Source organism: Cherax quadricarinatus, chromosome 64 (genome assembly GCF_038502225.1).
Source record: "Cherax quadricarinatus isolate ZL_2023a chromosome 64, ASM3850222v1, whole genome shotgun sequence".
NCBI lineage: Eukaryota > Metazoa > Arthropoda > Malacostraca > Decapoda > Parastacidae > Cherax > Cherax quadricarinatus.
The window spans coordinates 11,349,557-11,364,863 of NC_091355.1; the positions used below are offsets into that span (position 1 = coordinate 11,349,557).

The 15,307-nt window shown below is 42.7% G+C and overlaps 1 protein-coding gene across 6 annotated transcripts in view; it reads right to left on the bottom strand.

Annotated features, from left to right (window-relative positions):
- The window catches only part of LOC128700023 (transcription initiation factor TFIID subunit 4), a 206,434-nt gene extending 191,336 nt beyond the window's left edge, over window positions 1-15,098 (bottom strand). Inside the window, exon 1 of one of the 6 annotated variants that reach the window (XM_053792952.2) lies at window positions 14,157-15,093. In XM_053792952.2, coding sequence (XP_053648927.1) covers window positions 14,157-15,017 — 861 coding nt within the window. In that variant the 5' untranslated portion in view covers window positions 15,018-15,093. Of the gene's footprint in view, window positions 1-14,156 lie in introns of all 6 variants that reach the window. The other 5 variants (XM_053792954.2, XM_053792950.2, XM_053792951.2 and 2 more) reach the window with 5 other exon arrangements.
- Between the last annotated feature and the right edge of the window lie 209 nt (window positions 15,099-15,307).

The following is a 15,307-nucleotide window of genomic DNA, read 5'->3' on the forward strand; positions in this document are numbered from 1 at the left end:
TTCACCCATCAGTATGAAATAGGTACCTGGGTGTTAGCTGACTGGTGTGGGTTGCATCCTGGGACAAAACTGACCTAATCTGCCTGAAATACTCTGCATAACAAACGGCTTTCTATGTAGTAATACGTCACTTATGTCAGCCAGGCCTGTATACCTTGTACATGTACTTGTAGATATAAATTTATATTATTATTATTATTATTATAGTACGATGGACACAGTCATAACCCGCATAGTCAACCATGGTGCACTGTGTAGACCTGCCTGGCCACAGATCTGTTCAAAGGGCAGGAAGAGGGTGTAGAAAACCCAACAAGTTTTGCTTGGATCAAAAATATTGGAAGGTGGCATATCTGAAGACAAAAAATTGTGCATACTGATATGTCAGACACAATCTTTACCTGCATACTAGTATGTCAGGCAAATTCATCACCTGCATACTAGTACGTACGTTAGACCCAGTTAGGTTAAATGTAACCCTTTTATTACTTCAGATAAGTAACATGACAGAACATCTCCAAGTGCATTCTTTGTGGTTTAAGCCTCGAAGAAGGTGCAGCAGTATGAAATGCCATTAAAGAGTTCTTGTACTTGAATTTTTATCCTTCCTTGTTGATATATGGTGGCAGCAAAGATCACACTACATAGTATACTTCTTTGTGAAGTGTATCGCAAGTTTCAGTGTGGTTGCTCATTCCCTTGAGGCTATATGGGCATTTTTTTTGTCGTGTTGTCAGTGTGTTATGATTTTTTGCATAATACAATGGAATCTTTAAGAGAAAGAACAGTGTGTGAAATTGTTTCAAGCTCAGTAAAACGGCTTCAGCAAGCATTTAGCGACAAAACGATGGATTAGACAGTGTTTTGAATGATTTTCTCGATTCAAAGCAGGACAAATGTCAGTCGAGGATGATGAATGCTCTGGCCATCCATCAACGTCAAAAACAGACACCAGTATTGAAAAAGTGAGAAAGGCTATTCATGAGGATCATCAGAGCATCCAAGAGATTGCAAGAGCTGTGGGAATTTCTTATGGGTCGTGTCAAAAGTATTTTTGACTAAAAATTTGAAAATGGGGCAAGTGGCTATGAAATTTGTGCCCCACTTGCTGACTCTAGACCAAAAACACCATTTTTTGTGTGTGTGTGTGTCCAAAAACATGGCAGTTATCCTCCACCTTCCCTATTCCCCAGATGTAGCCCCCCAGTGATTTCTTTATCGTCCCAAAAGTAAAACTGGCACTCAAGGGGAGAGCAGTGTTTAACAAAGTGGGGGAAATTCAAGAATTGCAGGGCACACTAGATACCATTAGGACAGAGAGCTCCAGAAATGTTAGAGGTGCTGGGATCAATGTATAGCCTCTCAAGGAGAGTACTTCAAAGGAGACAATTTCAACTAGGCAATCAGGCAAGCCTATATAATTTTTTTCACAGCAGTCCAGGAACTTTTTGATTGCACTTTGTACAAGTCACAGGACTGAACACTTTAATTAGTGCCAGTCTAGAGTGGAAAGATGGCAAACACTTGATGCTCTCAAGACTGAACCAGTTGAACTCCATATCATTTGCAGAAAAACTTACTTAGCTGAATAAAATATCTAGGCTAGTACAAGAACATAAACTGAAGATCAGCCAGGTTCATGTATAGTTACATTTCAGATCAGGAGTTAAAATATTTGGCTTTAAAAAACTTTTGTTTCTGTGCAGAATACAGATACAAAACCAAAAAACAATGAATTCAATGTCACAACTTATGAAATGTGCAAATATAATAACTATCGTAACCAGTGTGAAGATAATGGGGAAATGAAGCCAAATGTCAAATTAGAGAATCTAAAGATTTAACCCTTTGAGGGTTTCGGCCGTACTAGTACGGCTTACGACCCAGGGTTTTTGACGTACTAGTACGCCTAAATTCTAGCGCCCTCAAATCTAGCGGGAGAAAGCTGGTAGGCATACATATGAAAGAATGGGTCTATGTGGTCAGTGTTTACCTGGAGTTTACCTGGAGAGAGTTCCGGGGGTCAACGCCCCCGCGGCCCGGTCTGAGACCAGGCCTCCTGGTGGATCAGAGCCTGATCAACCAGGCTGTTGCTGCTGGCTGCACGCAAACCAACATACGAGCCACAGCCCGGCTGATCCGGAACTGACTTTAGGTGCTTGTCCAGTGCCAGCTTGAAGACTGCCAGGGGTCTGTTGGTAATCCCCCTTATGTGTGCTGGGAGGCAGTTGAACAGTCTCGGGCCCCTGACACTTATTGTATGGTCTCTTAACGTGCTAGTGACACCCCTGCTTTTCATTGGGGGGATGGTGCATCGTCTGCCAAGTCTTTTGCTTTCGTAGTGGGTGATTTTCGTGTGCAAGTTCGGTACTAGTCCCTCTAGGATTTTCCAGGTGTATATAATCATGTATCTCTCCCTCCTGCGTTCCAGGGAATACAGGTTTAGGAACCTCAAGCGCTCCCAATAATTGAGGTGTTTTATCTCCGTTATGCGCGCCGTGAAAGTTCTCTGTACATTTTCTAGGTCGGCAATTTCACCTGCCTTGAAAGGTGCTGTTAGTGTGCAGCAATATTCCAGCCTAGATAGAACAAGTGACCTGAAGAGTGTCATCATGGGCTTGGCCTCCCTAGTTTTGAAAGTTCTCATTATCCATCCTGTCATTTTTCTAGCAGATGCGATTGATACAATGTTATGGTCCTTGAAGGTGAGATCCTCCGACATGATCACTCCCAGGTCTTTGACGTTGGTGTTTCGCTCTATTTTGTGGCCAGAATTTGTTTTGTACTCTGATGATTTAATTTCCTCATGTTTACCATATCTGAGTAATTGAAATTTCTCATCGTTGAACTTCATATTGTTTTCTGCAGCCCACTGAAAGATTTGGTTGATGTCTGCCTGGAGCTTTGCAGTGTCTGCAATGGAAGACACTGTCATGCAGATTCGGGTGTCATCTGCAAAGGAAGACACGGTGCTGTGGCTGACATCCTTGTCTATGTCGGATATAAGGATGAGGAACAAGATGGGAGCGAGTACTGTGCCTTGTGGAACAGAGCTTTTCACCGTAGCTGCCTCGGACTTTACTCTGTTGACGACTACTCTCTGTGTTCTGTTAGTGAGGAAATTATAGATCCATCGACCGACTTTTCCTGTTATTCCTTTAGCACGCATTTTGTGCGCTATTACGCCATGGTCACACTTGTCGAAGGCTTTTGCAAAGTCTGTATATATTACATCTGCATTCTTTTTGTCTTCTAGTGCATTTAGGACCTTGTCGTAGTGATCCAATAGTTGAGACAGACAGGAGCGACCTGTTCTAAACCCATGTTGCCCTGGGTTGTGTAACTGATGGGTTTCTAGATGCGTGGTGATCTTGCTTCTTAGGACCCTTTCAAAGATTTTTATGATATGGGATGTTAGTGCTATTGGTCTGTAGTTCTTTGCTGTTGCTTTACTGCCCCCTTTGTGGAGTGGGGCTATGTCTGTTGTTTTTAGTAACTGTGGGACGACCCCCGTGTCCATGCTCCCTCTCCATAGGATGGAAAAGGCTCGTGATAGGGGCTTCTTGCAGTTCTTGATGAACACAGAGTTCCATGAGTCTGGCCCTGGGGCAGAGTGCATGGGCATGTCATTTATCGCCTGTTCGAAGTCATTTGGCGTCAGGATAACATCGGATAGGCTTGTGTTAATCAAATTTTGTGGCTCTCTCATAAAAAATTCATTTTGATCTTCGACTCTCAGTCTGGTTAGCGGCTTGCTAAAAACTGAGTCATATTGGGACTTGAGTAGCTCACTCATTTCCTTGTTGTCATCTGTGTAGGACCCATCTTGTTTAAGTAGGGGCCCAATACTGGACGTTGTTCTCGATTTTGATTTGGCATAGGAGAAGAAATACTTTGGGTTTCTTTCGATTTCATTTATGGCTTTTAGTTCTTCCCGCGATTCCTGACTCCTAAAGGATTCTTTTAGCTTAAGTTCGATGCTTGCTATTTCTCTGACCAGTGTCTCCCTACGCATTTCAGATATATTGACCTCTTTTAGCCGCTCTGTTATTCTTTTCCGTCGCCTGTAAAGGGAGCGCCTGTCTCTTTCTGTTTTACATCTACTCCTCCTTTTTCTTAGAGGAATAAGCCTTGTGCATACATCGAGTGCTACCGAGTTAATCTGTTCTAGGCATAAGTTGGGGTCTGTGTTGCTTAGTATATCTTCCCAGCTTATATCGGTTAGGACTTGGTTTACTTGGTCCCACTTTATGTTTTTGTTATTGAAGTTGAATTTGGTGAATGCTCCCTCGTGACTAATCTCATTATGTCGGTCTGGGGCTCCGCGCATACATGACTGAACCTCAATTATGTTGTGATCTGAGTATATTGTTTTTGATATGGTGATATTTCTTATCAGATCATCATTGTTAGTGAAGATGAGGTCTAGTGTATTCTCCAGTCTAGTAGGCTCTATTATTTGCTGGTTTAAATTGAATTTTGTGGAGAGATTTAAAAGCTCGCGTGAGTGTGAGTTTTCATCAGAGCTGCCTCCTGGTGTTATTACTGCAACAGTATTATTTGCTATATTCCTCCATTTTAGGTGCCTTAAGTTGAAATCCCCCAGGAGCAAGATGTTGGGTGCAGGAGCTGGAAGGTTTTCCAGACAGTGGTCAATTTTTAACAGCTGTTCCTGGAATTGCTGGGATGTTGCATCCGGAGGCTTGTAGACTATCACAATGACTAGGTTTTGGTTCTCGACCTTTACTGCTAAAACTTCCACTACATCATTTGAGGCATTTAGCAGTTCTGTGCAAACAAGTGACTCTGCAATGTACAGGCCAACCCCCCCCTTTTGCCTGTTCACTCTGTCACATCTATATAGGTTGTAACCTGGGATCCATATTTCGTTGTCCAAGTGATCCTTTATGTGGGTCTCAGTGAAAGCCGCGAACATTGCCTTTGCCTCTGCAAGCAGTCCACGGATGAAAGGTATTTTGTTGTTTGTTGCTGGCTTTAGACCCTGTATATTTGCAAAGAAGAATGTTATCGGACTGGTGGTATTGTTGGTACTGGGGGGGGATTTTTTTTCCGGCATTAGTATCTGTATCTGTTGGTTTGGAGTGGAGGCCATCGACTGTGGTTCCACTCCAGGAATGACTGGATTTGGTGTACGATTTCTGCCATTTCCTGCCAGTTTTTTTTTCCTTCCTGGCACTAAAAAACCTCTCCCTCTTTGGTGACTGTGGCTACCCAGGTTTTCCCATGGCCTGGATGTTTTGTATCTTTTTGTCCCCTTTAGATGGTATGCCTGGCAATTTAAGTTATAGCACAGTCTTTCCTGTACTGAAGAGGTACACAGTTTAGGGTGAAAAAGCTTACAGGAAGGGAGTTTGCATTTTCCTGTTTTCATATGGGCATGGCATTTCCTAGGGTGTGCAGTATAAAAAAATCCTGCAGCACACAGTGCATAATGAGAAAAAAAAAAACTTTGACCGTGTTTTTGGAATAAAACAGCGACTTTGCACTGTATTTTCGTATGGTATTTATTATTGTATTCTAGTTTTCTTGGTCTCATTTTATAGAATGGAAGACATATTACAGAAATTGAGATGATTTTGACTGGTTTTACAATGAAAAGTACCTTGAAATTGAGCTCGAAGTAGCAGAAATGATCGATTTTTACCAAAGTTCAAAAGTAAACAAATCATGCCAAGCATCCAATACACGTCAACTGGTGAGTCTAATATTCTTTCACAAGTGCGCTGATATTATTTATACCATTTCTACACTAATGCAGCAGTCTGCATAACAGTAAATCTTCTATTTTTTGCAAGAATAAAAATTGAAAGTGGAAAGCCAAAGAAATATAAGAGGGGCCTGGGGATGTGACTAACGAACAGAGGAAATGTTATTTTAGTGCCAGGAATGTCTTTCTTGTTTATTCTGGACCCTATTTGGAAATTGGCATATTTTGAAATTTGTGTGAAATTGGCAAAATTGCTAAATTCTGACCACTGTAGTGGATAGTTGAAATCAGTAAATGGGTGGTTTCTTCTACTCATTCGATAGAAAAAATGGAGTTCTAGAGAAATAGTTATGATTTTTGTCGAGTAGTACACTGGAATTGGCCGAAAATAGGGCTCAAAGTAGGCAAAATCGCCGATGTGTAAACATCGTCGAGACCGCTAACTTCGCGAGAGCATAATTCCGTAAGTTTTCCATCAAATTTCATACTTTTGGTGTCATTATGATCGGGAAAAGATTCTCAATCTTTTCAAAAGAATTTTTTTTTTTTTTTTTTTAAATTTAGCCAACCCTGAGAACAAGTCTCGGAGAGGGCCTGTCGACCCTCAAAGGGTTAACTACTGCTGAAGCTCACTATCATTATGACTGACTTCATTTAGGACTAGCACAAGAAGGGAAGCAATAGGTCAACCAAAGGCAGAGGGTTGTGCTAGTCTGTCTCCATTTTTCCTTTTAAGGAAATGACAAATGAAAATATCAAGACCATCATGAGAAAGATCTCTGGAGGTGAGGAGAATATCTATTTATAAGAGGGGACAATGAAGTGGGCCTACAGTTCAATGCAAGGCAGGTCCAACTCCCACCCACTTATGTATCTGTCCAACCTATGTTTAAAGCCAGCCAAGGTTCTCACCTCAATGATGCTATTCAGGAGTTTGTTCCACTTATCCACAACTATTACCAAACAAGTGCTGTCCTATATCCTTTCTAAGTTTAAAATTTTTCCAACCTGAACCCATTTCTGCAAGTCCTATTTTGATTAACATATTTTCAACATATTATTTATATCCCCCTTATTTATTCCCCATCTTCCATTTGTACACTTCATTCATATCCTCCTCTCATTTTACATCTTTCTGACAGGTATTTGAAAGAACTTATCATCAAACATTATGATGCCAACTTAGGCCACTCAACGTTACCAAATAAATCAGCATTTTCACCTTTAACCCTTTTGCTGTCCAGACCCCCAAAATTAACCCTTTCAGTGTTGTGACCCCTACTCACAAACTTGTTCCTAGGGTTAAAAATTTAAAAAAAAATAAAATATCTTATGAAATGATTATCTTTGTCCAAAGTATGGAAATTGATGGAAAGCTTACAGAATTATGCTCTTGCAAAGTTAGCAATCTCAGCAATATTTATGCATCAGCAATTCTGCTCACTTTATGCTCTATTTTTGGCCAATTACATTGTTCCAGTCAACCAAACTCATAGCTGTTTTGCTAGTATTCCTTCTATTCTATCAAATGAGTACAAGAAAAACCACCCATTTACCTATTTCAGCTTCCCAATAAAGTGATCAGAAATTGGTAATTTGGCCCATTTCACACAAAATTCAACATTTGCCAATTTGAAAATAGGGTCCAGAATAAACAATGTAGACATTCATGGCACTAAATAAACATTTCCTCTGCTCCTCACTCATGTCTCCAGGCCCCTCTTATATTACACTTGCTTTTCATTTTGAATTTTTGTACACACAAAAAATATAAAATTTACTTTTATGCAGTTTACTGAATTACTGTAATAATTATACAAATAATGTCAGTGTATGCCTAAGTGCATATCAGACTGGTCAGTTGGACACATACTGGACAGCTGTGTACTCTGGAATATTGGCAAAAATTGACCATTTCCGATACTTTGAGCTCAGTTTCAAGCTACTTTCTGTCCTGAAACTAAACAAAATCCTCTCTATTTCAGTAGTATATCTTTCATTCTGTCAAATGATACTAAGAAACTGCCAATAAAACCACAAAAACCATCTGAGAAAATACCTCAGTGACTATTTTAGGCCGTACACAGGGTCACAGTTTTGTTTTCCCCATCATGCACTGCGTGAAGCAAGAATTTTTTTTTTTTTTGTACACTTAACACTCACCACATAGATCCATTCTTTCACATCTAAGCCAAAATTTACTGCTCACAGTTTATGACCGAGATAAGCTCGTAACGGAGCTATGTCAGGGGACCATGGCCTCAATGATGTATGTTTTCTATGTGATGAAAGCAAAATGGGTAAAGATACTGCTAACAAATATTTGACTGACAATTGGTACTGAGAAAAAAAAATATGATCCTAAAGACGAAAAGCTATATCATCCTGCATTATACTATACTAACATGCTTCAATGTGCCCATAAAATCTGCTTCCCTTTTAAAATCATTGTACAATACATAGATTATTATTTTAAATGAATTTTGTACTTCAAGACTATTTTTTTTTTTTTTTACTATTTTAGATGTAGCTAAGAATGTAATCTATTTTTCCTGTAAGTTATTCACTCCATCTGTCACATTTTCAAGTATGGCTCCAATTTTCTGGAACATAACTCACACATACTGTTTTGTTTGTTTAATTCACATTAAGAGCTAAACCCATTTGGGTCATTCAATGCAAAACATGGTGGCAGCTTGGCCCTCCATATGAGTGCGAGATAGACACGCTTCCTCTTCGTCTACTGTATTCGACTTTGCTGGGTTATCTCAGATTAAATTTTCAAAATTTATCACCACTCTATGTCTATAAAAGCCTGTAACAATATCTGTAAATTTACAATGAATAGTTTTCTTGAGTGACTGCTAGCAGTTCATACCATTTACTTTGTTAGTTATTCATACAAAACTCTAATATCAATTAATAATCTATACCATAGAAATAAAGAAAAACGTACAAATTTAATTTGAATCCGGGGGCTTTTTCATTTCAATACAGAGTTCAAATACTGGAGACAGTAGAAGGTGAGGCAATTAAGTCTTTAAAGTATAGTGGACCCTCAAATTTCATCATCCCTTTTCTGTATGTAAAACTATAGTTATTTTCTATAAAATGTATTTTTTGTTAATATTTTTGGGTGTCTGGAATGGATTAATTGGATTTAAATTATTTCTTATGGGAAATATTAACAAAAAATACATTTTATAGAGAATAACTATAGTTTTACATACAGAAAAAGGATGCTGAAATTCGAGGGTCCACTTTAATCGAGCTGAGGGGCTGATTAATGCACCTTAATTTCAACTGTCTCCCACAAATAAATGCTGCACAGGGTTGAAAATGGGTGGCAAAACGTCTTCATAATAAAATACCGATCAGTATTAAGTTAGGCTCAAGCACAAGGCTATATAAGACTAACGAGTAGCTTTGAGAATATAGTAATACAGGGGACTCACTGTTGATCACCTAAGAGAAGCAAGCATGTGGCGAACAAAATACTTGTAAATGTTACCAATAACAAATTAATCACTAGCATTCTGTCAATGAGTTTACTGTCAACCACAACTGAACTGTCAATGCTGTGTCAAAACACTGACAGTATTTCTTAAATTTATTCATCACTCAGTTATCAGCTAAATAATAAAGAAGCTCTAAACAGCTTTCTGAACGTCCTCTCCTAGTGTAAGTTAAGACACCTGTGGGCATTAACTAAATACAATTCTTTATTTCAAAATTACTGTTCATACAAAACGTGAAGACCCGTATGACACACAGCATGCATACCAGCAATGTCAATAATGATTTGTAAATGACCACTTAGGTTGGAGAGTTAAAATATATAAAGCACAAATAACTAGCAACGAAAACCAAAGGCAATGAATGTAAAAATTAAATAAACAAATGATTAAAATAATAATACAATGTAAACACAACTCAACAGCCATAAGTATGACTGTAAATACTGTACTGTATAAAAAGTGTTTGCAACAATAACCTACATATACATACTATATTTTAAATGTCCCAAGAACAAATGGTGGTCATTAGTTGTAAAGATTATATCAAAAGTTTACAGAAGTAAACAAACTCCAACTGATGACCATACATAATTTTAATTAATATATAAGAAAAGTTACTGTAGCTCAAGTAACCATCATGGCAATTTGTAGTATGCAGAATATAAGGAAATACAGTATTGCAGATTCAAAAGGAGTACTTAAGCCATACATACTATACAAGTGATTAGTACTGATCAACTGACACAAAATACACAGAAAGAACAGTAGCACCCCTATACACAGACCAAGTGTATGGCTAAAATGTGTGGGCAGGATGTGTAGAATACACACAAGGGAGTATAGGATAGACACGAGGATGTGTAGGATACGCAAAGGAATATACAAATATACGTAAGGGCACGTAGGATACTGTATACAGTTTAAGATACACACGAGGGAATATAGGATACACAAAAGGGCTTGTAGGATACAAACGAGGGCACGCAAGGTACAAACAATAGCATGTAGGTACATGTGAGGACATGTAGGGTGAACATCAGTGTGTGAAGGGTAAACACAAGGGTGCATAGAGTGAACACTAGGGTATGTAGGGTGAACATGAGGGTATGTAGGGTGAATACGAGGATGTGTAGGGTGAACGCGAGTGTGTTTGTAGGGAAAACACTAGGAAGTGTAGGGTGAACACAAATGAGAGCAAATACACAATGCAGATACACACGAGGGTGTACAGCAGACATACACGAGGGTGTGTGGCAGACACACACACACGAGGGTGTGTGGATACACAGGAGGGTGCGTGGATACACATGAGGGTATGCGGATACACAAGAGGGTGCGCGGATACACAAGAGCGTGTGTGAATACACACAAGGGTGTGCAGATACACACAAGGGTGTGCAGATACACACGAGGGTGTGCGGATGCACACTATGGTGAGCAGATACACACGAGGATATACAGATACACTACAGAGTACAGATATACATGAGGATGTGAAGATATACATGAGGGTGTGCTTGGTTGACAGCATCCTCAGCTTGCACACTGAGGGGTCCAGAATTGATCTAGGCACATTAGAAAAGTTGGGCATCTTTCCTTACACCTGCTGCCCCAGCTCACTTAGTAGTAAGCAGGTACCTAGGTGTTAGCCGATTGTTGTGGGTTGCATTCTGGGGGAAAAGATTAACCTAAGTTGCCCAAAATCCTTTGCATAAACTGGGGTTTTCTGTATAGCATGCCAATGACATCTGCTAGGTCTGTAATAGTTTTATATAAAAAAAATAAAAAAAGATTAAAAAATATACATGTAAGTGTGCACACACATAAGGTGTATAGATACACAAGAGTGTGTGTAGAAATATTAGAATGTATGTAGATATACTAGAAGGTGTGTAGATATTCTAGAGGGTGTGTAGATATACTAGACGGTGTGTAAATACATGTATACTAGAGGGTGTAGATGCACTTGAGATGAAAGTATCTACACACAAGGGTGTCTAGATATACATAAAAGTTTGCAGATACACACTAGAATGAGCAGAGTACTGTAAACACAAGGGTGTTTAGAGTGCAGTGTGTGGAGTACAAACAAGGGGGTGTTGGGTACAAACGAGGAGGTGTTGAATACAAACAAGGGGGTGTTGGGTACAAAAGAGGGAGTGTTGGGTACAAACGAGGGGGTGTTGGGTACAAACGAGGGGGTGTTGGGTACAAACGAGGGGGTGTTGGGTACAAACGAGGGAGTGTTGGGTACAAATGAGGGGGTGTTGGGTACAAACGAGGGGTGTTGGGTACAAACGAGGGGGTGTTGGGTACAAACGAGGGGGTGTTGGGTACAAACGAGGGGGTGTTGGGTACAAACGAGGGGGTGTTGGGTACAAACGAGGGAGTGTTGGGTACAAATGAGGGGGTGTTGGGTACAAACAAGGGAGTGTTGGGTACAAACAAGGGAGTGTTGGGTACAAACGAGGTGATGTTGGGTACAAACAAGGGGCGTTTGGTGCACAGAGGTATGTGTAAAATATAAACCAGGAAGTGTTGGGTGAAAACAACAGTGTGTAAGGAACAAAGGTGTACAGGGTACAAACAAGGCTGTGTAGAGTGCAAAAAAGGGGGTGTAGGGTCCAAACAAGGGTGTGTAGGGTCCAAACAAGGGTGAGTAGAGCCCAAACAAGGGTGTGTTGGGTCCAAACATGGGTGTATAGGATCCAAACATGGGTGTGTAGGGTCCAAACATGGGTGAAGGGTACAAATAAGAGTGTGTACAGCACACAAGGATGTACAGCACACACAAGGATGTACAGCACACACAAGGGCAAGTATGGCACACATAAGGGTGTGTATGCCACACACACAAGTGTGTGTATGCCACACACAAAAGTGTGTACATCACACACAAAGTGTGTATGCCACACACAAAAGCCTGTACGTCACACACAAAAGCGTGTACGCCACACACAAGGGTGTGTATGCCACACACAAGAAATGTGTGTGTATGGTGCACAAAGGGATGCAAAGGGCACCCACAAGGGTGTGCACAGAGCACCCAAAACAATGTATACAGAGCACCCACAAGACTGTGAAGGTCACCACCCACAAGGATGTGAAGGTCACCCACAAGGTTGTGAAGGTCACCCACGAGGTTGTGAAGGTCACCCATATGGGCTTGTAGGCATCCACATGAGCTTGCAGGCACACACAAAGGTGTTTGGGGAGCTTACAGCACACAAAAGGAAGTGTACAGCACACAGAAGGGTGTGTACAATCATCTGAGGGTATGTATGGTACAAACAAGGGTGTGTAAGGCACCCAAGAGGGTATGTACAGCACACAAAAGGGTACAGATGGCACACGAAGGTGTGTATGGCACACACGAGGGTGCGTACAGCACACACAAGGGCATGTACGGCACACACAAGGGCGTGTATGGCACACACTAGCATGTGCACAGCACACAAGGGTGTGTATGGCACACACTAGCATGTGCACAGCACACAGGGTAGTGTCTGGCACGCAATGGCATAAACAGTACACAAAAGGGTGCGAACAACACACACGAGGGTGTGAATGGTACACACAAAGGTGCATACAGCACACGAAGGGCGTGTATGGTACACAAGAGGTGTATGGCATACATAAGGATGTGTATGGCACACACAAGGATGTGTATGGCACACACAAGGATGTGTATGGCACACACAAGGATGTGTATGGCACACACAAGAATGTGTATGGCACACACAAGAATGTGTATGGCACACACAAGAATGTGTATGGTACACAAGGATGTGTATGGCACACAAGGAGGTGTATGGCACACACAAGGAGGTGTATGGCACACACAAGGATGTGTATGGCACACACAAGGATGTGTATGGCACACACATGGATGTGTATGGCACACACAAGGATGTGTATAGCACACACAAGAATGTGTATGGCACACACAAGAATGTGTATGGCACACACAAGAATGTGTATGGCACACACAAGAATGTGTATGGCACACACAAGAATGTGTATGGTACACAAGGATGTGTATGGCACACACAAGAATGTGTATGGCACACACAAGAATGTGTATGGTACACAAGGATGTGTATGGCACACAAGGAGGTGTATGGCACACACAAGGATGTGTATGGCACACACAAGGATGTGTATGGCACACACAAGGATGTGTATGGCACACACAAGGATGTGTATGGCACACACAAGGATGTGTATGGCACACAAGGATGTGTATGGCACACACAAGGATGTGTATGGCACACACAAGGATATGTATGGCACACACAAGGCTGTGTATGTAACACATAAGGATGTTTTGCACATGCACAATTGTGTGCACCATACCCATGATTGTGTACAGTACTCCCAAGGGAGTCTAGGGTACACACAGGTGTATGTAGGGTACACACAGGTGTGTGTAGGGTACACACAGGTGTGTGTAGGGTACACAGGTGTGTGTAGGGTGCACACAGGTGTGTGTAGGGTACACACAGGTGTGTGTAGGGTATACACAGGTTGTGTGTGTAGGGTATACACAGGTTGTGTGTGTGTAGGGTGCACAAAGGTGTGTGTAGGCACACAGGTGTATAGGGTACACACTGGTGTGTATTGGGTACACAGGTGTGTGGGGGACACACACAGGTATGAAGAGTACACAAGGGCGTGTAACTTACACACAATAATGTGTATGGTACACAAGGGTGTACAGAGTACACAGAAGGGTGTGCAGAATACACAAAAGGGTGTATAGTACACAGAATAATGTGTAGGGTACACAAGGGCGTGTAGAGTACACACAAGGGCGTGTAGAGTACACACAAGGGCGTGTAGAATATACACAAGGGTGTGTAGAGCACACACAAGGGTGTGTAGAGTACACACAAGGGTGTGCAGGGTACCTGACAGGGATGTGTAGGGGTGTACAGGGTTGTCGGAGATGTACTCTGGCAGGTGAGGGGGGCACTCACCCCAGGTTGTCCAGCCCTCATGCCCGCTGGCAGGACCTGTGCCTGGTTGAGGATCATCCTGGGGGCGATGGTGGCACCCTGCGTGGTCTTGATGGCTTGCCCGGGGCGCATGTTGATGATCTGCATGCCCTGGGGTATGGGCACAGTGCCCGGGGTGGCGGTGGAGGGCACGGCAGTCACAGTGCCAGGCTTCGACATGATGACTGCCGTCTGGCCCGCTGTGGCCGCCGCTGTCACCACCTTGCTCAGTGCCTTCAGCGCCAGCTGGGCCTGCAGGCTAACTTGGGGGGCGCCTCCTGTGCCCGCCCCTGTCACGCCCCCGTTCACCACCTGCGTGCCCTGGGCGCCTGTCATGGGCGTCAGGGCCACCCCATAGACCGGCTTGAGGGCGGCGGCGGCGCCCTTGCTGCTGCTGCTGGAGAGCTGAGCACCGCCGTGGATGGCGGCGCCAACACCCGCCTCTCCGTGTACCACCAGAGCTCCTCCTGTGATCTCCACCACCTGCCCAACACCCTGCCCACACCCCACGCCCGACACAACCTTCCCAGCGAACACTGCACCACTATTCACCGCCGGGCCTCTCAGCTCTATTTTACCGCAGTTACTTCTGCCTTCCCCTACTACTGTGGCCTTGTTGTTTATCCCTCCATTAACACTAGCATTAGCTGGTTCATTTGCTGCGGTTTTGGGCGACGCAGCTAAGTGAGTGTGTAGAGAGCCAACAGTGGCAGCGAGAGGACTGTGATCTGAGTCTGTACACAACACCTGGTCCAGGCTCTTACTGGTCGCCATCTTAGTGGTAGCAGCTTCACCCCAACACTGAGGTGCGCATGCGCGGCGCCGCCTCACGTCACTACCACGCCATCACCCGCCTCTTTTAAAACACTTATATCCATGCCTACTGCCAGCCCTGCTTGCTACCCTTCTGTCTGCCACCCTAGCTGCTACCTTCTGTCTGCCACCCTAGCTGCAACCTTCTGACTGCCACCCTAGCTTCCACCTTCTGCCTGCCACCCTAGCTGCAACCTTCTGCCTGCCACTCTAGCTTCCACCTATTGCCTGCCACCCTAGCTGCAACCTTC